This window comes from Mobula birostris, chromosome 10 (genome assembly GCF_030028105.1).
Source record: "Mobula birostris isolate sMobBir1 chromosome 10, sMobBir1.hap1, whole genome shotgun sequence".
Classification (NCBI taxonomy): Eukaryota; Metazoa; Chordata; class Chondrichthyes; order Myliobatiformes; family Myliobatidae; genus Mobula; species Mobula birostris.
Genome location: NC_092379.1, coordinates 42,760,257 through 42,782,921, shown reverse-complemented (window position 1 = coordinate 42,782,921; position 22,665 = coordinate 42,760,257). Strand labels below are relative to the sequence as shown.

The 22,665-nt window shown below is 46.5% G+C and overlaps 1 protein-coding gene across 1 annotated transcript in view; it reads right to left on the bottom strand.

Annotated features, from left to right (window-relative positions):
• Positions 1–2,440: 2,440 nt before the first annotated feature.
• The window catches only part of LOC140203632 (serine/threonine-protein phosphatase 2A 65 kDa regulatory subunit A beta isoform-like), a 56,334-nt gene continuing 36,109 nt past the window's right edge, over positions 2,441–22,665 (bottom strand). Inside the window, exons 12-16 of the mRNA XM_072269680.1 lie at positions 21,638–21,698; positions 19,699–19,853; positions 7,636–7,778; positions 4,532–4,623; positions 2,441–2,803 (exon numbers count right to left, since the gene is read on the bottom strand). Coding sequence (XP_072125781.1) covers positions 2,787–2,803; positions 4,532–4,623; positions 7,636–7,778; positions 19,699–19,853; positions 21,638–21,698 — 468 coding nt within the window. The 3' untranslated portion in view covers positions 2,441–2,786. The remainder of the gene's footprint in view (positions 2,804–4,531; positions 4,624–7,635; positions 7,779–19,698; positions 19,854–21,637; positions 21,699–22,665) is intronic.

Here is a 22,665-nt window from a genome sequence, read left to right as displayed (position 1 = left end):
TCTCTGCTCTTTTTAAAATAATAAGAGGAATAGATAGAGTGGATAGCCAGTGCCTCTTTCCCAGGGCGCCACTGCTCAATACAAGAGGACATGGCTTTAAGGTAAGGGGTGGGAAGTTCAAGGGGGATATTAGAGGAAGGTTCTTTACTCAGAGAGTGGTTGGTGCGTGGAATGCACTGCCTGAGTCAGTGGTGGAGGCAGATACACTAGTGAAGTTTAAGAGACTACTAGACAGGTATATGGAGGAATCTAAGGTGGGGGCTTATATGGGAGGCAGGGTTTGAGGGTCAGCATAACATTGTGGGCCGAAGGGCCTGTACTGTGCTGTACTATTCTATGTTCTATGAACTTCTTTACTCAGAAAGTGGTAGCTGTGTGGAACGAGCTTCCAGCAGAAGTGTTTGAGTCAGGTTCAATGTTGTCGTTATTGGACAGCTATATGGACAGGAAAGGAATGGAGGGTTATGGGCTGAGTGCAGGTCGGTGGGAATAGGATTGGGGAAGAGTTCGGCATGGACTAGAAGGACCCAGATGGCCTGTTTCCGTGCTGTGATTGTTATATGGTTATATGGAAGGCATCAATGTATTCTGCTATCCTGTATGACTCACTGCTGCAGTCCGACACGATGGGCCTGCCGGGTGGTATTTCTCCAGGAACAGTCCATGAGTCTGGGTTCCTGTGTATTTTGGGGAGGATATAGAACTTTCTTGCTCGTGGCTGTATCCCTGTCAGGTACTCCACCTGCTTCTTCCTGAGGTATCTAGTCCTTTCTAGTTCTCGCAGAATGGTCCTAATTTCTGTGTGTTTGCCAGTATTTGGGTTCCTTTAGTTTAGTGTAGTGTTCGGTGTTGTTTAATTGTCTGTGTGCCTCAAATAGATATTGCTGTTTGTCCATGATAACTATGCTGCTCCCTTTATCTGCTGGTTTGATAACAATATCCATATTTTCCTTCAGCTCTTTCAGGGCTGTTCTCTCCTTCCTAGTTAAATCGGGCTTATCCTGTACTTCTCTCTCCCTCTCCATTATCTCATCCAGTGCGAGGGCGAGGGTGAGGGTGAGGGTTAGGGTATGCGGGCAGTGGGCAAAATATCCCTCTAGTGTTTGTGGATCTCATACTGGAGATGCAGTATCTCTTCACCCTGCCACTTTGAAAACGGAACACATGACATGCTTTTTACGTGTTTCTGCTCCGCAAAAGTCGCAAGGAGGTAAATCCTGCACCTCTCTGGTGTGCAACACGAAGCAGCGTTTACCTTAATCCACTTTATTAGGGAAAGCAGTCAAAACAACAAATTAGGAGAAAGACGTCCACTGGTAACAGGTTAAACGTGCCTAACACAATCTCTAAAATCATTCAAAAAACTAACAGACATTAAATTACGTGATTTGCAATATTGAAATGGCATCCCAAATGTGACTAGACCACTGGAATGATACAATATTGTGTAATTCTGGTCGGGAAGAGAAGCTTAGCTATTGAAAAATCTACTTTAACTAATACGTACAGAAGCAATGGCTGCCGAACCAAACCATCAGGTAATCACAGCATCCACTGGCACTGCTGTTCAAGTCACTGGAATAATGAGGTCGGCATTGAAAGTCATTTCAATAACTGTCTAACGGGCACTCTTTCTTTTAATGTTAAAAACGATTAAAAGGGAAATTAAGGTAGGTCAAAACTTATAGCATATCATTCAGCAACCTGGGGACAATGCAGTGCAGACACATGAGGCCCCACCTTTGGACCCATCAATGTGGAACCCACCCCTTCAACAGGCCCCATCAAATGCGAAACCCTCTCCTACATCAGGGTCAGGACCCATTAATGTGGACCACTTCCCCAAGCCAAGGCCCATCCAATGTGGGCCCCTCACTGGGCCCCTCCTCTGCCACCCCATCCGAGAACAGTTTCAGATTGGACAACATCTTCAGTTTTAATTCGAGCATTTGCCACTGGATGCTGGGAATACAAGCGAAGGTGTTTTGGGAAAGGAGGAGGAGGCATGCTGGATACAAGTGACTGTCGACAGAGCAGCAAAGCTAATAACCTCACATCCTTGTTAACAGTTAAACCCATCGGATACACAATGCCACTGGGTACACTACAGTCAATGAAAATAAATAGGGGGAGTAGACAGCTTGATATCTCAAGCTAAATTGAGACAGCAGAAAGACTGCAGAACTAGAATCTACAAGGCAGCTAAAATCCAGTGACACTACGTATGAGACGTTTACATTTCCAGGGGTAATTCTTTAAAGAGTGTTGTGTATGTGGCCTGGCTACACAACAATGCTATTAATAAAAATGCTGGAGACAGGAGCGAAGTTTCATGGTTCTTTACTAGTAGAAAATGATGCAGAACACACACATACGTATCAATGTGCGCCTAATAGCGTATGCAGCGATGTGTTACTACAACATAAAGTAGTCCCCATATCATACAGTAGGCTGACCCGGCTGATGCTGTAGTGGCGTCACCCCGAGTTTGAATCCAGCCGGCTCCCCTGCACGCTTTCCATCCATGCTGGGTTACGAGCTGGTGATCTCTTTGGAAACTCACCCGGCAGAAGGCAATGGCAAACCACTGCTGTCACTTGCCTCGTACACGGTTCCCCACTACGTCAGAGAGGCGTGGAGGGAAATCGTCCGCCAACTGGAGAAACTCCAGATGTGACGTAACTTTCCTTTTCCCTATACGGTACAAAGAGAGAGTGAAGAAGGTTTTCAAAGATGTCAGCGGCAGATCTCGTTACAAGTCTGGACAGCCGTTTCTTCACTCCTTCCTACGATAAGGCAAGCACTAGATAAGAAGGAAAACATGCTGATTAGATATTAAAAGGAGACAAAATGGGAACGTTTCTGAAGATAATCAGAACACGCATCTATCTGTAAGCTATGACGACAACTTGTGGGAATTCTAGCGATGGAGTATGTCATTTCTAAGATATTGCAAGTGAATTCATACAATTGCTAACTATTAATTCCTGTTGCTTCAAGACCTATTTGGGCAGGTGGGACTCGTCAGCTCATCTAGGAGAAGGAAAATTCGGATCTCAAACCTCTGCTGCCTTGCGGCTGTACCCACTCACAGGGAAGGCTTTGGGAGTAAACCCGGAGCTGGATTCCCTAAGGCAGTCCTACGCTGAATGACAACTCCTGTGCTGCTCCTGGTACCAAACTCAATCTGCCATTCCTTTGGGTGCGTGCAGACGGGGAGCTTGCTACATGGGGCAACAGCTTGCTCTCCATATCGTACTGCCCAGGCTTGTGTATCTGGACAGCTGGGACACAACATCCATGGTCGACTCCGACCGACGGAGGCCTCAGTCACTATAAGACCTATTGAATGGGTAGCACTACAGACATGCCACCTCTCCCGGAAGTTCCGGGAGGCTCCCGGATATGAATAGCGGCTCCCTGATGCCCGCAAATTATATACAATATGATGGAAATCAATTTTTTTGAGAGTGAGCGAGAGAAAGCAAGAGAGCGTGAGCGCAAGAGAGAGCAAGCGAGAGCACACGAGTGAGAGAGCGAGCGAGAAAGCAAGCGAGAGTGCTTGAGAGCGCTCGAGCGACCATGAGAGAGAGAGAGAGAGAGAGAGAGTGTGAGCGAGAGCCCGCCATGCAGAGTGTTCCAAAAAAAAATAGAAAACATACATCACCCCAGACTACACTAAGGTGTACTCCTGCCTAACAGGGGTCAAAATAATGACAGTGTTGCTCGCTGCACTGATTGCAACAATGACGTTTCTCTTGCCCATGGTGGGTTAAGACTGTAAAAGACGTGTTGAGGTGAGTTTAACAGGTGTCATTCATTCATTAACATAACTAACATTACTTAAACTAGCTGGCTAGCTGCTAATGGCTACTCTATTGCAGACATCCCACCTCTCCCGAAAGTCTCCTGCAAATTGATGGTGCTACCTCCCTGAAATGAGTTTTTGCAGGGTGGGATGTCTGGCACTAGATTTTAACACCCGTTCCTAAACCCTAAAAATCACCTAATATAAACACAGAACTCTTTACTGAGGATTGTACTCAAAACTCTGGATTGGTTCCTAAAATATTCAGCTTACAGAAACAGGGAGGCAAGTAAGAGACACAACTGAGAACTTCATGCTTGGCTCTATAACAAGGTTTATAATTCTGAACAATTAGTAAATCCCTTTAACTGGAAACAGTTCCAAATATCACAGCATTGTTCCAGCAGCTCGAATAACCCTCTTGCTGGTTCAGAGTTTTGAATCCATAATTTGTGTTTTATCCCCTTTAATGAACGTGCTGAGGACTGCATGTTTTTCCCCGACCCTCACTCGTTACACGTGCAGATTACAAAACACACTTCTTTAGCTTAAAGAGCCTTTTCTACCATCAGTGCCCCCACAGCAGGAACCCAGCAGACACCCATCTTGTCTTGTGCTCATCTTCAGAGACCCAGTGACAGACTCTGGGACAATGCAGGCCACAACTGCTCGAAGGGAGAATGCTTATGCTCGTACCGAGCTGGGTCCAAAGCCACAACTTACCAGTCATGGCTTCCTGCGCAAAGTACTTTACGTCCATATCTTGGTCCTGACCCAATTTCTCCAATATTGGTTTGAACTCGTTCTGTAAAGTGCTGTGATTTAAAAGCAAGTTTTAGTACCTGTGACCTTCAAAACAAGATAGCAGCACATTCACTTAAATCTAAAGCGATACTGGATATTACCCAGATTAAAATCTCCTCTTTCTGCCTCTCACGCAGGCTCCCACTACCACAACTGATCGTTTACTGGCCAGATACGGGTTAGAGCTCAACTAGAAGAGTACGGTCACAAACTGCAGCTGAGCTCATTTGGGTTAGTGGATGCAAAAGGAGAATAATTCGGATGCCGCATTTTTATGCCGTTGAAGAGAGGGGGCACTGAATGCATAAACTTCCTTTTAATGCAATCCGTCTGTTATTGCTTTCCACACAAATTCCAATCAAATCACAAACGCACAATTTCACAAAAATCGTTCACCGGACGGGTTGGCGGGGTGGAGATACGTTGCTACCAAAGGAGGTGCAGGGTGCTCCTTCCCTCCGCAGACCTGCAGGTCACCCTTGGGCAAGGTGCAACACCTGCTTAAGCCCCCCCACCTGATCAGGGTCACGCGATGCCGTGGGAGCAGATGGTGGACAGTCATGTGTGCAGCCGGTGCAGATCACAAGTCCTGGTTGTGCGACCACTGTTGCCGGGCAGACAATCTCTGAAGAGCACTGACAATGGCTGGGGGGTGGGGGGGGGGGTCACCTCGTCTTGTAAAAACACACACGGCCCAGAAGGCGTCAATGGCACAAACCAGTTCTGCAGGATAATTTGCCAAGAACAACCGTGGCCATGGAGAGACCACGATCGCCCACGTCACATGCTGATGAAGATGGTGGTGGCGTTAACTGAAATCTCACTGTGCGGTTTTCACTTCTAACCAGGATTTATCCATCAGTGGTTGAAGGAGAGAGGGAAAATGTATTAAAGAAGATTGGAGGAGCAAACTTTTCATGCAGGAGTTGGTAGCTGAGCTGCCAAAGGAGGTGGTGGTGGTGCAGGCCGGAACAAAAACCTGGACAGTCACTTGATAAACCTCTGGTTAGGTCACATTTGGAGTACTGAATTCAGCTCTGGTCTCCCCTTTAAAGGGCGTGGAAACTTTGAAGAAGGTACAGAAGATGTTTACAGGACGTTGCCTGTGATAAACCGCTGGTTAGGTCACATTTGGAGTACTGAATTCAGCTCTGGTCTCCCCTTTAAAGGGTGTGGAGACTTTGAAGAAAGTACAGAAGATGTTTACAGGACGTTGCCAGTGATAAACCTCTGGTTAGGTCACATTTGGAGTACTGAATTCAGCTCTGGCCAGCTCTTTAAAGGGTGTGGAGACTTTGGAGAAGGTATAGAAGATGTTTACAGGACGTTGCCTGTGATAAATCTCTGCTTACGTCACATTTGGAGTACTGAATTCAGCTCTGGCCTCCCCTTTAAAGGGTGTGGATACTTTGGAGAAGGTACAGAAGATGTTTACAGGACGTTGCCTGTGATAAATCTCTGGTTAGGTCACATTTGGAGTACTGAATTCAGCTCTGGCCTCCCCTTTAAAGGATCTGAAAAAGGTACAGAAGACATGCTGGCTGGTACTGCAGATGTTACCGGAGAGGTTGCTTTCTCCAGGGTGATGGAGTCTGAGGGAGGGACGAGTTGACAGAAGTTTACAAAATTCTGAGGCAAAGGCAGACGGCTCACAGTTGAGATGTAAAAGCCAGAAGAGAACAGCTCAAAGATGTGCTGAGGATTTGAGTACCTGGAACACACCGACGGGTCTGGTGGAAGTGGATGCAGGTATGAAACAAGAACAAGTGTTTACGATCCAATGAAGGGTCACGGTCTGAAACAGCGACTGGTTATTCATTTCCATGGACGCTGCCTGATCTGCTGAGTTCCTCCAGCGTTTTGTGTGAGCATTGAAGTATTTAAGACACTGTTAGACAGGCAAATGAACGTGCGGAGAATGGAGGATATCGGCCACGTGCGGGCAAAAGGACACGGTTCAATTAGGCGCTGCTTTATTTATAAAGTCTGCAGGAGTTGGAAACCCAGAGCAACACACACAAAATGCTGGAGGACCTCAGCAGGTCAGGTAGCACCTATGGAAATGAATAAACAGGTGACGTTTCGGGCCCAGACCCTTCGTCCGGACTGAAAAGGAAGAATTAGTTTGGTACAACATTGTGGGCCAACGGGCCTGTTCTACAGGTTCAGTGAGCAAGACAGAGGGATGTGGAGTTAGTGTGGCTGAGTGGGTTTACAATAGCAAGGAGTGATTGTCAGTATAGATGCAATGGACAAGAGGTCATGCTTCTATACAGTACAACTGACTATATCCAGAACCCAAAGGAATATTGCGCATTGCTTGGGAAAGCTGTAGTAAAATGAGGCCCTTGGAATACAAAGGCAGTGGAGAGACCTTAAACAGGTAATTTGGAGGGTAGAAACGGGCTACTAAATGTTCTTGGTGAGGATGTCCTTTCTTTAAAAAAAAGGGGAGAAGGCAGGCGAGTGGGGTTGAGGGGAATAATAAATCAGCCATGATACAATGGCCGTGCAGTATCGATGGGCCGAACGGCCTGGTTCTGCTCCTGTGTCTTATGGCCTTAACCTCTGGATAGAGAAGAAGATCGTTTAAGGGTACCAAAGGATCAAGGTCAAGCAGTAAAGTGAGGCAAACACCACAGGGGAGGGGGAGGCCCGAGGGTTAAGTTTATGCCCCTCTCCCATGCAGTACATGGAATGAGCTGCCAGAGGAACTGGTTGAGGCAGGCACATTAACAACTTCAATAAGGACAGGTACGCGGGCAGGAAAGGTTTAGAGCAAGGGTGCACAACTATTTTGGTGCCATGGATCATTACGCTAGGGGTCCATGAACCCCAGGTTGAGAACCTGGGACGATGGGACCGGCGGAGACGGTGGTCTTGGCCGGATTGGACCTGTGGGTACAAAAGACGGTGCGACTCCATCACTAAATGCCACCACAGTAGCGTCTCAATTTCCATTCCAAACTGGAGGTGAAACATTCTCCACAGGCCGGGTTATAAGCCCCAACTCAAATACTTACCTGGCATCTAAAACCGGTCCTATTTTCTGCAATGTTTTAGCCACGTTGAAGCGAATGTTTGCCACCTGATCGCCTGCCATCTGGAGAACCGTCGGCAGCATGTGCTTTGCTGTGATTTCTTGGCCACAGGCTTCAGACAACACCTAAAAAAAAACAGCAGAAAATGCAAACGTTCATTCACAGCCCCGAACTTCACGAAGCAAGACTGAAGAAAAGATCATCGATCTGATTTGTGCGACGCTCAGAATGTATTTTGCCCCATGATAAAAAGGCATAGTCCACACTGGCACCAATGATCACCCGCAAGGAGAGAGATGAGGTCCTGCAACAGAGATTTACAGATCAATAGACAAGTTGTAAAGAAAAAGTGCTGGTATATTGTAATCGCTGGACTACCCCTTCTGCCATGTACGAGCGAGTTTAGAAACAGGAAGGCAGGACGGCTGAAATGTACAAAGTGTGGGTGCAGAGCAGACAGCATCACTGGGATCTCTTCCATGACAAGGTGACCCGAGCCAAGGGGGAACCAGGATTATAAGACGCAAGAGCGGAATTCGGCTATCGAGTCAAATATGATGGCAGAATATAGCATTAGTGGTCAGACTCTTGGCACTGTGGAGGATCAGAGGAATCTTGTGGTCAGAGTCCATAGGACACTCAAAGCTGCTATGCGGTTGACTCTGCGGTTAAGGAGGCATACGGTGCATTGGCCTTCATCAATCGTGGGATTGAGTTTAAGACCCGAGAGGTAATGTTACAGCTATATAGGACCCTGGTCAGACCCCACTTGGAGTACTGTGCTCAATTCTAGTTGCCTCACTACAGGAATGACGTGGAAGCCATAGAAAGGGTGCAGAGGAGATTTACAAGGATGTTGCCTGGATTGTGGAGCATGCTTTATAATAATAGGTTGAGTGAACTTGGCCTTTTCTCTTTGCAGCGACGGAGGATGAGAGATGACCTGATAGAGGTGAACAAGATAATGAGAGGCATTGATTGTGTGGATAGTCAGAGGCTTTTTCCCAGGGCTGAAATGGCAAGAACGAGAGGGCATAGTTTTAAGGTGCTTGGGAGTGGGTACAGAGGAGATGTCAGTGGTTAATGAGGTGGAGGATAAATGCGTGGCTGAGGGATTGGAGCAGGGGGCAGGGATTCAGATTTCTGGATCATTGGGACCTCTCTTGGGCCAGGTGTGCCCTGTACAAAAAGGACGGGTTGCACTTCAATCTGAGGGGGACCAATATCCTGGTAGGGAGGTTTGCTAAGGCTGCTAGGGAGAGTTTAAACTAGAATGGTTGGGGGCTGGGAACCGAACTGAAGAGACTAGGGAAGAGGGGGTTGGCTCACAAATAGAGAAAGCTTGTAGACAGTGCGAGAGGGAGGATAGGCAGGTGATAGAGAAAGGATGCTCTCAGACCGAATGTTTGAGATACGTCTATTTTAACGCAAGGAGTGTTGTGAACAAAGCGGATGAGCTTAGAGCGTGGATCAGTACTTGGAGACATGATGTGGTGGCCATTAGAGACTAGGATGGCTCAGGGACAGGAATGGTTACTTCAACTGCTGGGTTTTAGATGTTTCAACAAGGACAGGGAGGGAGGCAAAAGAGGTGGGGGCGTGGCACTGTTGATCAGAGATAGTGTCACAGCTGCAGGAAAGGTGGACGCCATGGAGGGATTGTCTACGGAGTCTCTGTGGGTGGAGGTTAGGAACAGAAAGGGGTCAATAACTTTACTGGGTGTTTTTCATAGGCCGCCCAATAGTAACAGGGATATCGAGGAGCAGATAGGGAAACAGATCCTGGAAAGGTGTAATAATAACAGAGTTGTCATGATGGGAGGCTTTAATTTCCCAAATATCGATTGGTGGATCCCAAGAGCAAGGGGTTTAAGATGGGGTGGAATTTGTTAGGTGTGTTCAGGAAGGTTTCTTGACACAATATGTAGATAAGCCTATAAGAGAAGACGCTGTACTTGATCTGGTATTGGGAAATGAACCTGGTCAGGTGTCAGGTCTCTCAGTGGGAGAGCATTTTGGAGATAGTGATCATAATTCTATCTCCTTTACCACAGCACAAGGCTAATAGGAAGGAGCTTAAGAAGGAAATTAGGAGAGCCAGAAGAGGCCATGAGAAGGCCTTGGCAGGCAGGGTTAAGGAAAACCCCAAGGCATTCTACAAGTATGTGAAGAGCAAGAGGGTAAGACGTGAAAGAACAGGACCTATCAAGTGTGACAGTGGGAAAGTATGTATGGAACCGGAGGAAATAGCAGAGGTACTTAATGAATACTTCCGTATTCACTATAGAAAAGGATCTTAGTGATTGTTGTGATGACTTGCAGCAGATTGAAAAGCTTGAGCATGTAGATATTAAGAAAGAGGATGTGCTGGAGCTTTTCGAAAGCATCAAGTTGGATAAATCGCTAGGACTGGATGAGATGTACCCCAGGCTACCGTGGGAGGCGAGGGAGGAGATTGTTGAGCCTCTGGTGATGATCTTTGAATCATCAATGGGGATGGGAGAGGTTCTAGAGGATTGGAGGGTTGCCGATATTGTTCCTTTATTCAAGAAAGGGAGTAGAGATAGCCCTGGAAGTTATAGGCCAAAGAGTCCTACCTCAGTAAGTTGATGGAGAAGATCCTGAGAGGCAGGATTTATGAACATTTGGAGAGGTATAACATGATTAGGAATAGTCAGTATGGCTTTGTCAAGGGCAGGTCGTGCTTTACAAGCCTGATTTAATTTTTTGAGGATGTGACTAAACACAATGATGAAGGAAGAGCAGTAGACGTAGTGTATATGGATTTCACCAAGGCATTTAATAAGGTACCCCATGCAAGGCTTATTCAGAAAGTAAGGAGGCATGGAATCCAAGGGGACATTGTTTTGTGGATCCAGAACTGGCTTCCCACAGAAGGCAAAGAGTGGTTGTAGGCAGGTCATATTCTGCATGGAGGTCGGCCTCAGTTATCTGTTCTGGGACCCTTACCCTTCGTGATTTTTATAAATGACCTGGATGAGGAAGTGGAAGTGGAGGGATGGCTTAGTAAGTTTGCTGAGACACAAAGGTTGGAGGTGTTGTGGGTAGTGTAGAGGGCTGTCAGAGGTTAGAGCGGGACATTGATAGGATGCAAAACTGGGCTGAGAAGTGGCAGACGGAATTCAACCCAGATAAGTGTGAAGTGGTTCATTTTGGTAGGTCAAATATGATGGCAGAATATAGTATTAATGGTAAAACTCTTGGCAGTGTGGAGGATTAGAGGGATCTTGGGGTCCGAGTCCATAGGACGCTCAAAGCTGCTGCGCAGGTTGACTCTGTGGTTAAGAAGGCATACAGTGTATTGGCCTTCATCAATCATGGAACTGAATTTAGAAGCCGAGAGGTAATGTTGCAGCTATATAGGACCCTGGTCAGACCCCACGTATAGTACTGTGGTCGCCTCACTACAAGAAGAATGTGGAAGCCATAGACAGGGTGCAGAGGAGATTTACAAGGATGTTGCCTGGATTGGGGAGCATGACTTATGAGAATGGGTTGAGTGAACTCGGCCTTTTCTCCTTGGAACGATGGAGGATGAGAGGTTACCTGATACAGGTGTGTAAGATGATGAGAGGCATTGATCATGTGGATAGTCAGAGCCTTTTTCCCAGGTCTGAAATGGTTGCCACAAGAGGACACAGGTTTAAGGTGCTGGGGAGTAGGTACAGAGGAAATGTCAGGGGTAAGTTTTTTACTCAGAGAGTGGTGAGTGTGTGGAATGGGCTACCGGCATCGGTGGTGGAGCCAGATATGATAGAGTCTTTTAAGAGACTTTTGGATAGGTACATGGAGCTTAGCAAAATAGGTGGCTACAGGTAAGCCGAGTAATTTCTAAGGTAGGGACATGTTCGGCACAACCTTGCGGGCTGAAGGGCCTGTATTGTGCTGTGGTTTTCTATGTTTCAATGCAAGTTTTTTTTATGCAGAGAGTGGTGAGTGTGTGGGATGGACTGCCAGAGGCGGCGGTGGAGGCGGAAACGATCGGGTCTTTGAAGAGGCACCTGAATGGATACATGGAGCTTAGAAAAATAGAGGGCTATAGGTAAGCGGAGTAATTTCTAAGGTAAGGACATGTTCGGCACAGCTTTGTGGGCCGAAGGGCCTGTATTGTGCTGTAGGTTTTCTTTGTTTCTATGAGTCTCCTCTGCCATTCCATCATGGCTGATTTATTTTTCCTCCCAACCCCATTCTTCTGCCTCCTCCCATATCTTTTCACGCCCTTAACAAATCAAGAATCTATCAACCTCCACTTTAGATATACTCAATGACTTGGCCTCCAAAGCCGTCTGTGACAATGAATTCCACCGATTCAGTACCCTCTGGCTAAAGAAATTCCTCCTCACTTCTGCTGTAAAGGGACGTCCTTCTATTCTGAGGCTGTGCCCTCTGGCCCCAGACTCTTGCGCTATTGGAAACCGCCTCTGTGCGTCCCTTTTATCCATACCTTTGCTCGAGCACTTTGGGAGGGTTTAAGCTGGTGAGGCAGCAGGGCTGGGACACAGGATACTAGTGTAGCAGGTGTTAACTCAGAATTCTATGTCAAACTCACTGAACAGGCAGGTCCGGTAAGCAGAGAAGGCAGAAATAAGTGGGAAAGCACGAGAGGGCTGGGAGGTTTAACCACATGTTTCCGAACATAGAAATTCACAGCACATTACAAGCCCTTCGGCCCACAATGTTGTGCCGACCAGGTAACCTACTCTAGAAACTGCTTAGAATTTCCCTAGCGCAGCAGTCCCCAACCACCGTGCTGTGGACCAGTACCAAGCCACAAAGCATGTGCTACCGGGCCGCGAGGAAACGACATGATTTGGCGATAGGAGTCGCTGCACCTTTCCTCATTCCCTCTCACCCACTGTTCAGCTTGAACACACGCGAGGTCATTACTCGCACGTCATCCATGTCAGCATGGGAATAAGATCAGCTCCCCGAGCTTGCAAATGACGGCGGGCTGAAAAGTATGTTTGACATAACATCTCTGGCGACATTCTGGATCAAAGTCAAGGCTAAATATCCTGAGATAGCCATGAAAGCACTGAAAACGGTGCTTCCATTTCCAACATATCTCTGCAATGAATGCAACGAAAACTAAATTGCGGAAAAGACTGGACATAAGGAACCCCCTTCGAGTATCGCTGACTCCCATCAGCCCGTGATAGGACCGTCTTGTTGCAGGGAAACAAGCCCAGGGCTCCCACTGAATCAGCGATATTGGTGTGTTGCAATGATTTTATATGCTCATGCGGGGAAAATACGTGCTGTGTGTTTAATATCCAAATGTTACTTAAAATGTTATGATGCTATTGATTTATAAGTGACTTGTAGAACCATACAACAATTACAGCACGGAAACAGGCCATCTCGGCCCTTCTAGTCCGTGCCGAACTCCACTCTCACCTAGTCCCACCGACCTGCACTCAGCCCATAACCCTCCATTCCTTTCCTGTCCATATACCTATCCAGTTTTTCTTTAAATATTTTCTTTTTCTTCCTTCTTGTCATAGGAAGCATGGAGAAGATCTAGAGGGGACACAGGGGAGACTTGCCAGGAGGCTGCCTGCATTAGAGAGCGTGTCTTATGAGGAAAAGTTGAGTGAGTTGGGGCTTTTTCTGTTTGGAGTGAAGGAGGATGAGAAGTGTGGATAGAGTGGACAGCCAGAGACTTTTTCCCAAGGCAGAAATGGCCAATACCAGAGGCATAATTTTGAGATGATTGGAGGAAGGTACACAGGTAAGATTTTTGTTTCACACACACAGAGTGGGTGGGTGTGTGGAATGCCCCGCCAGGCGTGATGGTAGAGGCAAATGCATTAGGGGCATTTGACAAATTCTTAGATAGGCACACAGATGATAGAAAAATGGAGGGCTATGTAGGAGGGAACGGTTAGATTGATCTCAGAGTAGGTTAAAAGATCAGCACAGCACTTTAACACAGTGCTTTAACGTTCTATGTTCTAGGTACAATTGCTCTGCCTAGTTTGCCAACTAACCAATTCACCATCATTAGCACTAACACTGCAAGACAAAGCTCACATTTTTATGTCATCTTCTAAACTTCTAGCCACATCCAAATCATTTACAGGAGAGTTCCAGCACAGATTCCTGTGGTACGCCACGGGGTAATCACAAAAGCTGATCAGCAAATCAACTTTGAACCCAATTTGTGAAGTTACTTCGGATCCCTCGGTCTCTTGCTCATTTGGGGATTTTGTCAAAATATTTACCGAAGTCCCTGTAGACAACACCAACTGCATGAGTACACCCGTAACTCCAAGAAACTCAAACTGGCCGACAGAATCACCGCTTGCACGCTGACCATTTCTGATGAAGCTCTGCCCAAGTGCAGCTGAATCCCGTCCCTCGAGACTTTTTACAACACCCTTTCTACCACTGATGTTAGATTCACAGCTCTGTCGTTACCAGTTGCTGCCTTCGTTGAAGAACGGCACCGTACTGCTGGGATCCAGTTACCTGGCACCTGTTCTGTGACAATTTAGGATTTTAAACAACCAGGATCCTTGAACACACACAAAATGCTGGAGGAACTCTGCAGGCCAGGCAGCATCGGTGGAAAAGAGTACAGTTGACATTTCCAGCCGAGACCCTTCGGCAGGAGTGGAGAAAAAAGATGAGTAGATTTAAAAGTTGTGGGGGGGGTGGAAGGTGAGTGGAGAAAGAAATACAAGGTGCTGGGTGAAACCAGGAGGGGGGAGGGATGAAGTAAAGAGCTGAGCAGATATCACAGAGTGAGAGAAGGTTTCACTGACTCCCGTCGAAGGGAAGCAGAGATCACGGAGGGGGAGCAATGAGAGAGGGTTTCACTGAACTCTCAAAGAGACCTTGGGAGCTCAGCCCTTCCTTCCCATAACAGCCAAGGATACATTTCATCAGGCCTTGGAAATATATCCATATCCAACCCCACTAAAGACTCCTAATAACTCGGTTTCTTGCCCTGCTCGAGTTTTCCAGCCACATCCTTCTCTCACTCTGTTTCTCACGAAGTTTTCCTGGATCCCCCCTCCTTTGGGCCATTCCCTTTGAAATCGTTCGTGCTGATATCAGAGAAGTTGCGGTTCTGTACTGCTATAACCTGATAACTCGCACAACTGTGTTTTGCCTTTCTCCTTCGTATCCAGGACATCTTTGAGGAGCGATGCCTCAAAAAGGCAGCATCCATGGTGAAGGACCCCCACCACCCAGGACATGCCCTCTTCTCACTGCTACCCTCAGGAAGGAGGCACAGAAGCCTGAAAGCACACACTCAGCGATTCCAGAACAGTCTCTTCCCCTCTGCCATTTCTGAATGGACACTGAACCCATGCTCTACTTCACTACTTTTTATTTCTGTTTCCGCACTATTATTTTATATATTTACTGTAATTCACAGTTTTCTCTGTTATTATGTTTTGCACTGTGCTGCTGCCACAAAGACAGCAAATTTCACGACATTATGCCGGTGACGTTAAACCTGATTCTGATATCCTTGCTCCTGTACCTCATGCTGAATACTGGGAGAGCTGTCACATGTGACCACTCCTAGGGACTACCTGTACACTGTTACTTAAAGCTCTTTTTGCATATTCCTCCAAGGAATGTGTGGGCATCACAGGTTGAAGTGGTATTTAATTCCTTTGTGGTGGGCTGCAGCCCTTGAGGTGTGGGTGCACCCACAATGCAGTTAGGGTGGGTGATCCAGGATTCTGACCCAGTCAGAGTCAATGCCCTGGTTCAGATTTTTACTGCTATGCTGTAGGCATTTCATTTTAGCAGTTCTGTAAGAGCAATCTGTTCTGCTTTCAGCCTGTTTGGGTCTGAGCTCAGGAATGAGGTGTCATCCAATCAGGATGGTAGAATTGGGAGAAGGTGCTAGAGATTACTGGGCAGAGAGGTCTTTGTTTGGCGGGAGCTGGGAGAAGACAGGAGGAAAGATGGTGGACGATGAGGGTGCTTTCTGCAGATGAATGGCTTCAAGGAGGAAGGACCAATAATCCCGTGGGAAAGCCTCTTTGTTCAAGATGGATTTCCAGTGACCTTCGGAAGGTGCTGTGTGCTTTCACACAGACCGAGGGAGGGTCCAGCGCGCGATTTACAGAGAAGTTCAAGATTTGAGCTCCACTGTGCAGTTGTGACTTTTTAAGTAGAATGGGCCCTTTTTGCTTTTTTTCTCTTTCTTTCCTTTAATAACTCTTTGCTTAAGTTAACATTCTTAAATATACTCCTGAATAATTCTATGCAGTGTACAATCTGTTATTTTCTGCTGACAGGCGATTGCCAGGGGCAGTAAATCACACAGCATTCACACAAACCGGGGTTTGGGTAGGTGAGACATCCCAACCTCACGGATTTTGCGGGACAAAGTCACATACACCTTAGATGTACGAAGCCTGAAATTTCTCCCCGCGGAGTCCAGTGGCTGTTTGCGAGGGGCTAAAAGGCTGCATTTCCAGAGACGCCCAGTGAAAAGATGGTTTCAGAAGTAATGGCAATATATTTCCAAGTCCGGTTGGTGTGCAGCTTGCAGGTAATATTCCAATGTTTTGCTGTTCTTGGCTGTTTACATCAAGTTCAAGTTTAATTGTTATTCATAAATACCCATGAATACATCCAAACGAAACAGTGTTCTTTCAGGGTCAAGGTACAAAACACAGTACCAACAGTCATACACAGCACGTGGCACATATAGCAGTAAAATATAGTCACACAACAAATATAGTCCAAGTCCCTGAGTCCATGAATGTTGCAGCAGTCTGTAGTCGAACACATACATCCTGCCTTCTGCCAAGCAAACACTTTGGGGGAGAGGGACAGCACCAATGTTAGCTTAAACGCTGCGCTACACCACCTCCAGTGCCAGCTCTTGATGCCTCTCTCCTGGGTGGCTGCAAACAGGCTTGAGGCCACATCCGCTCACCCTGCAGGGGTGTCAGTCACCCCTGCTGCCAGCCCCTGTAGTCCGCAATAAATCAGAAGACCAGACTTGCAGCATTACACATTAACAATGCTCAACAGGGTTTTGCAATCACAAGAAAAGAGACTAAGACAATTGCTCGCTGCCAGTCTGCACGCCAACCACATTGCTGACTCTCTGACACAGGGAGCAGAACGATCTGCCCCAAGTCCAGCTTCTTCAGTTTCTACGCCGTTGGGGTAGGCCGCAGCACTCTTTAAGTGCTTAACTTCCAGCAGGGTCTTGAGATTGTAAAGAAATAAACAAAAGATAGTAACACGTTTGGCTGGCCCTGTAGAACCCGCCGCGCCCCAGCACACCGCCATCTTACCGGAAGTTCACCAGTAGAGGCTTGTGGATTAGTAAGGTGTGTCCCAGAATGTCCTCCTCCTCGATATTTCAGCAATAAATCAATATTACGGTGCCACGCCCACCACACCATTCACTGAGTGAATTGTTCAGCCATTCAACCCTCTCTATGACAGTAACAATATCACCCTCCTGTGAGCTCATTTGCTTTACTAGTAATGTTGCTTACACCTAAATAAATATAATCTTGCATTTCTTATCAGACTGAGGTTTGCTCTCCTTACTGGGCTTGCTTTGTTTCCCTTCGATATTTAACTCCACTGCCACCTCAACTGTAAATGTGGCCTGTGGCCCATCCCTATGAGTTTGAATCCCAGCGAGCACTCCCGCAGGCTGTTAGCCCTGTTTTGGTCCAGCCCGCGCAGGCATATCTTTCTGAGGTGTTCCTGCTGATCCAGAGGTCTAAATTTCAAAGTACATTGCTACCAAAGTATGAACTCCATATACAAGCAGGAGATTCGTCTTCTTGCAGGCAGCCATAAAACAAAGAAACACAAGAGAATCCATGGAAAAAGAAAGAATCCTACACAGCAAAGACCGTCAGACACGCAATGTGCCCAAAAAGAACAAATCGGGCAAACAAGAATAAAAAAATAGTAAACCAGTAAGAAACAGAACATGAACCGCAGGGTCGCCGAAATTAGGCCCACAGGCAGGGAGCCAGTTCAGATCAGTAGATGGCTGCAGGCCACAGCAAGGGAGTCAGTTCTGTGCTGAGAGAAGTGAAACCAGTCCAGGGGCCCAATGGTTGCAGTCCACAGCCAAGGAGCCAGTTCAGCATTTTATCTGAGCCAGGGTGTCAATGGTCGCAGGGCACAGCCAGCAAGTCAATTCAGTGCGGAGACAAGTGCTGACAGTGACAGTCGGTTCACTGCTGAGGTGTGTAAAGCCTCACAGAGAAGTTAGTCTTTCCCCCTGCGACTCTTTAAACTTTTTAACCTGGCTCGTTGTTGAAATCGACTGAACACCACTTCATTTTCCCCTCTCAGGCCACTCTCATCCAACCTGAAGTCCACTCCCAGCAATGGCCGCGGCCGCTGCACCTGCATTCTTGAGAGTCCAGCTTGCCAAATCCTTGAGGATACCGCAAAAACGCCAGGTCGTGCAGACCTCTCGACACCCTCCAGAACCTATCAAGCTCCACTTTAAATACACCAATTACTTGGCCTCCCATCGCCGCCTGTGGCGATGAATTCTGTAGACTCACCACGCTTCGGCTAAAGAAATTCTTCATCTCCGTTCTAAAGGGATATCCCTCTGTTCCAAAGGCTGTGCCCTCCAGTCCGAGACTCACCCACTTTAGAAACATCCATTTTATCTGGGCATTTCAACTGAATCTCTCCATCACCTTGTCCAAACTCCAGCAAAGCCCAGGCCCATCAAATAAATCCAGGGAAAGAAGTTAATTCCGCAACTGGAATGACTGTGGGGGCCTTTAAGTACACTTGTAAATTGAAACTAGTTGCGTCAAAAAACTTACAATTCCCTCAGCCAGATAATGTATAATGTCCATTTCAAGGTACTCAGATCTCTAAGCAAAAGACAGAGCCATAGTCCACTACAGCACGGAAACAGAGCCTTGTGAAATAAAACTTGAAAGCTGTAAGCCATCTGGTGGGTCAACAGGTCATTAAATCAGTTGTCCTTCAGCTAACACCATCAGTCCATTTCCACAGGGACGGTTAGGAACTCTGCTCCATGAAATCATAAAAAGTCTCACCCTCAACTCAATTTTTACTCCAGACACCTTGAAGATTAAACACAAAACACCACTACACCTCAGCAAATAACGCAAGCACAGAAGCTCGTATCAAGCAGATGTCAATATTGGAAGGAGCAGCTTTGGCAAAGTGTTAATTGATTTTTTGCAGAATCTAAACATTCACAAAGAATATATTAAAAGAACATTTCAAACAAATCCATATTATTTTTGTTAAATTCTTTATTCTTTAGTGTGTGTTCTAACTGTACGTTTTATTCATGAAATATTTTAGCAGCTTGTGAAGTGTAATGGAAGTATTGTCAAAGTTATACTCACGTTATGCAGAACAGAGTGGTCATTCTGCAATGGTAGTCGGAGTCACTAGCCATGGGCAAATACATTGTCAAAGCTATACTCACGTTAATGCAGAAGAGGGTGGTCATTCTGTGAAGGTAGTTGGGGTCACTGGCCTTGGGCAAGTACATTGTCAAAGCTATACTCACGTTAATGCAGAACAGGGTGGTCATTCTGTGATGGTAGTTGGGGTCACTGGCCATGGGCAAGTACATTGTCAAAGCTATACTCACGTTAATGCAGAACAGGGTGGTCATTCTGTGATGGTAGTTGGGGTCACTGGCCATGGGCAAGTACATTTTCAAAGCTATACTCACGTTAATGCAGAACAGGGTGGTCATTCTGTGATGGTAGTTGGGGTCACTGGCCATTGCAAGTACATTGTCAAAGCTATACTCACGTTAATGCAGAACAGGTTGGTCATTCTGTGAAGGTAGTTGGGGTCACTGGCCATGGGCAAGTACATTGTCAAAGCTATACTCACGTTAATGCAGAACAGGGTGGTCATTCTGTGATGGTAGTTAGGGTCACTGGCCATGGGCAAGTACATTGTCAAAGCTATATTCACGTTAATGCAGAACAGGGTGGTCATTCTGTGAAGGTAGTTGGGGTCACTGGCCATGGGCAAGTACATTGTCAAAGCTATACTCACGTTAATGCAGAAGAGGGTGGTCATTCTGTGATGGTAGTTGGGGTCACTGGCCATGGCAAGTACTTTCGGCACAATGGTGGATTCTGCCCAGTCTTTGCCAAACTTCTCCACCAACTTGGTCAAGTTGTTGGTCGCGGCCTCGCGAATGGCGTACACTGCAAGACAGCATTGACAGGTCAAGAAATGATCTGATCGCTGCTACTACTTGATTTTCAAATATGTACCTTGCTGATAAAATACAAAGTTCCGAAATGAAATGCTCGTACCACCTTCTTCAAAGTGTCAACCTGTTCCATACCAAGTTACACACAGTGGAGGAAATTATGCACTTGGAAAGTAGCATTTTAATATACTTATTTATCATTGATTATTTATTGAGATACAGCGTGGAACAGGCCCTTCTTGCCCTGCGAGCCACCCCCGATTAACCCTAGCCTAATTACAGGACAATTTACAATGTCCAGTTAACCTACCAACCAGTAGGTCTCTGGGAGGAAACAGGAGCGCCCGGAGGAAACCCACGCAGTCAAGCTGAGAACGTATAAACTCCTCACAGGTGGCAGTGGGAATCGAACCCAATTGCAAAGTGTTGCGCTAACCAGACGCCACTGTGTTGCCCCATTAGATACTTAAAAAATACTTCGAATAGATTACCATTATTTATTACTTAGTAGTCTGATTGGTCATTGTAAACTGTCCTGTGATGAGGCGAGGGTTAAATCGGCCGGTTGCTGGGCAGTGCGTCTTGTTGGGCCTGTTCCATGCTATTCTCGAATAATTAAATAAATAAATGTATCGGTCAAAGTCAAGTCTGTTTCTTGTTGCCATGTGTACAAGAGTACGACAAGATTGCTTGCAGCAGTAATAACTGGGGGGGAGGGGGGCGCCGGTGTTTGAACTATGATGGTATTGGACATTGGGCAGGAACCTGGGAGTAAAAACTGGGATGAACACACTCAGAAATACACAATTGAAATGTGGAAGTCATTTTGGGCTTCACTTGGATGAGGCTCTGCAGAGTTTTGTCCCACTGAGACAGGGAAAGAACAGAAGGGTGAAGGAGCCATGCTTGACAAGAGATGTGCAACAGCTAGTCTAGAAGCATAGGATGCAAAGATCAGCCTGGGCTCCAGAGGGTTACAATGTGGCCAGGGAGGGAGTGAAGAATGGACTTCGGAGAACTAGGAGGGGCCACGAGAAGGACTTGGCGAGTTGGATTCAGAAGAACAAACTTGAAGAACAGGAGGATGGCCAGAGTGAGAGTCTGGGCCGGCCAGAGCTAAAAGAGGCAAAATGTTTGGAGTCAGTGGACTTTGGGGGAGATCCGCAATGAATACTTTTCTTTAGTAATCACCAGTGAGAGGGACCTTGATGCTTGCGAGAGCAGTGATATGCTGCAACATGTTGACATTGAGAAAGAGGATGTTCTGGAATTTTGAAAAGCCCTAGGATAGATAAGTCCCCGGGGCCAGATGTGATATACCCCAGGGTTACTACGAGAAGCAAGGGAAGAGATTGCTGCACCTTTAGTGACGATCTGGGCATCCTCACTGGCCAGTCCTCACCGGAGGAAGTACCAGATGATTGGAAGTTGGCAAATGTTATTTCCTTGTTCAGGAAAGAGAGTAGGGATGACCCTGGGAATTATAGACCAGTCAGTTTTACTTCACCAGTGGGCAAATTACAGGAGAAGATTCCTACAGACAGGATTTACAAGAAGCATAGTCTGATTCGGGAGAGTCAGCATGGCTTTGTGAGGGGCATGTCGTGTCTTGAGCCTGACCCAATCCTTTGAGGATGTGACAAAGCACGATGAAGGATTTTTGGTTAGGCACCTGGCAGGCTCACTCAGCATCATGGAAGCACCAGTAAGATGACATGGACAACTTTGAAGGACTTTCGTTCAACAAAAGTAACGATTCATCAAGGCTATACTCACCGCGATCCACCAGCCACGTCATGCACAAGCAGTTCAACTTCTCATCAAAAAACTCCACTCCCTAAACAGGTTTTGACAGAAGAAAGAATGTTGATAAAATAACCCCTCGAATTTCTAGTAGAACATGCCAACTTGCCACATTTGCATTCTAGCCGTCTTCAACTTTCGCTACTTACCAGTACAGTTTGCTAACTCCTTTGAGCCAATGGTGAAGGGGTCACACAAGAAAGACTGGCAACATGCTCTAATAAACTGCACAAAACTAGATTGTGCCGTGGCAGAAGGCTACACAGAAGATACCCTATCTAAGGTACTTGCATCTAGTATTTTGACTATCCTTAATTAATTTCTTTGTGTCAATACCAGGACTATGATCCATGAAAAATAGGAAAAATCTTAAAAGTGTCCGATGGTTTAATGCAGACAGTAAGAACGTTACTAACCACTATCGGTGGCGTAGCAGTTGGCGTGACACTATTACAGCTTGGGAATTCTGATGTCACCTATAAGGAGCCAGTAAATTTTCCCTGCGGAACGTGCGGGTTTCCTCTCACAATCCAAAGACGCACCAGTTGGGAGGTTAATTCATCACTGTTACCTGTCCCTGTTTAGGCTAGGGTTGGATCAGAGATTGCTGGGCAGCACGGTTCAAAGGGCGGGAAGGGCCTTATTCCTCAGTGTACCTTTAAATAAATAACCCAGTGAATCCTATGCTACCACATCCACAGCAGGATGTTATTTCAACTTCACGATTTAAACGTAATTATGCATGTGCTGGATTATTTAGATTACAGATCCCACACTCCTGACCCGCACAGTATCTCTCTTCGACATGACAGTGCACCATTCTACATTCACGTCTCCCATGTGGTTAATACATTCCACTTTCTACATTCAGTCACTGGGAACAAGTTAGCCTTTGCATAATTCTCAGGTTACTTTGCTTCATATCCAGCACAGCTAATAATTCCCAGGGTAACCACGTGGCTGAGTCGTCCAACCACAAGCTCTGCCCGTGACTCTGACTC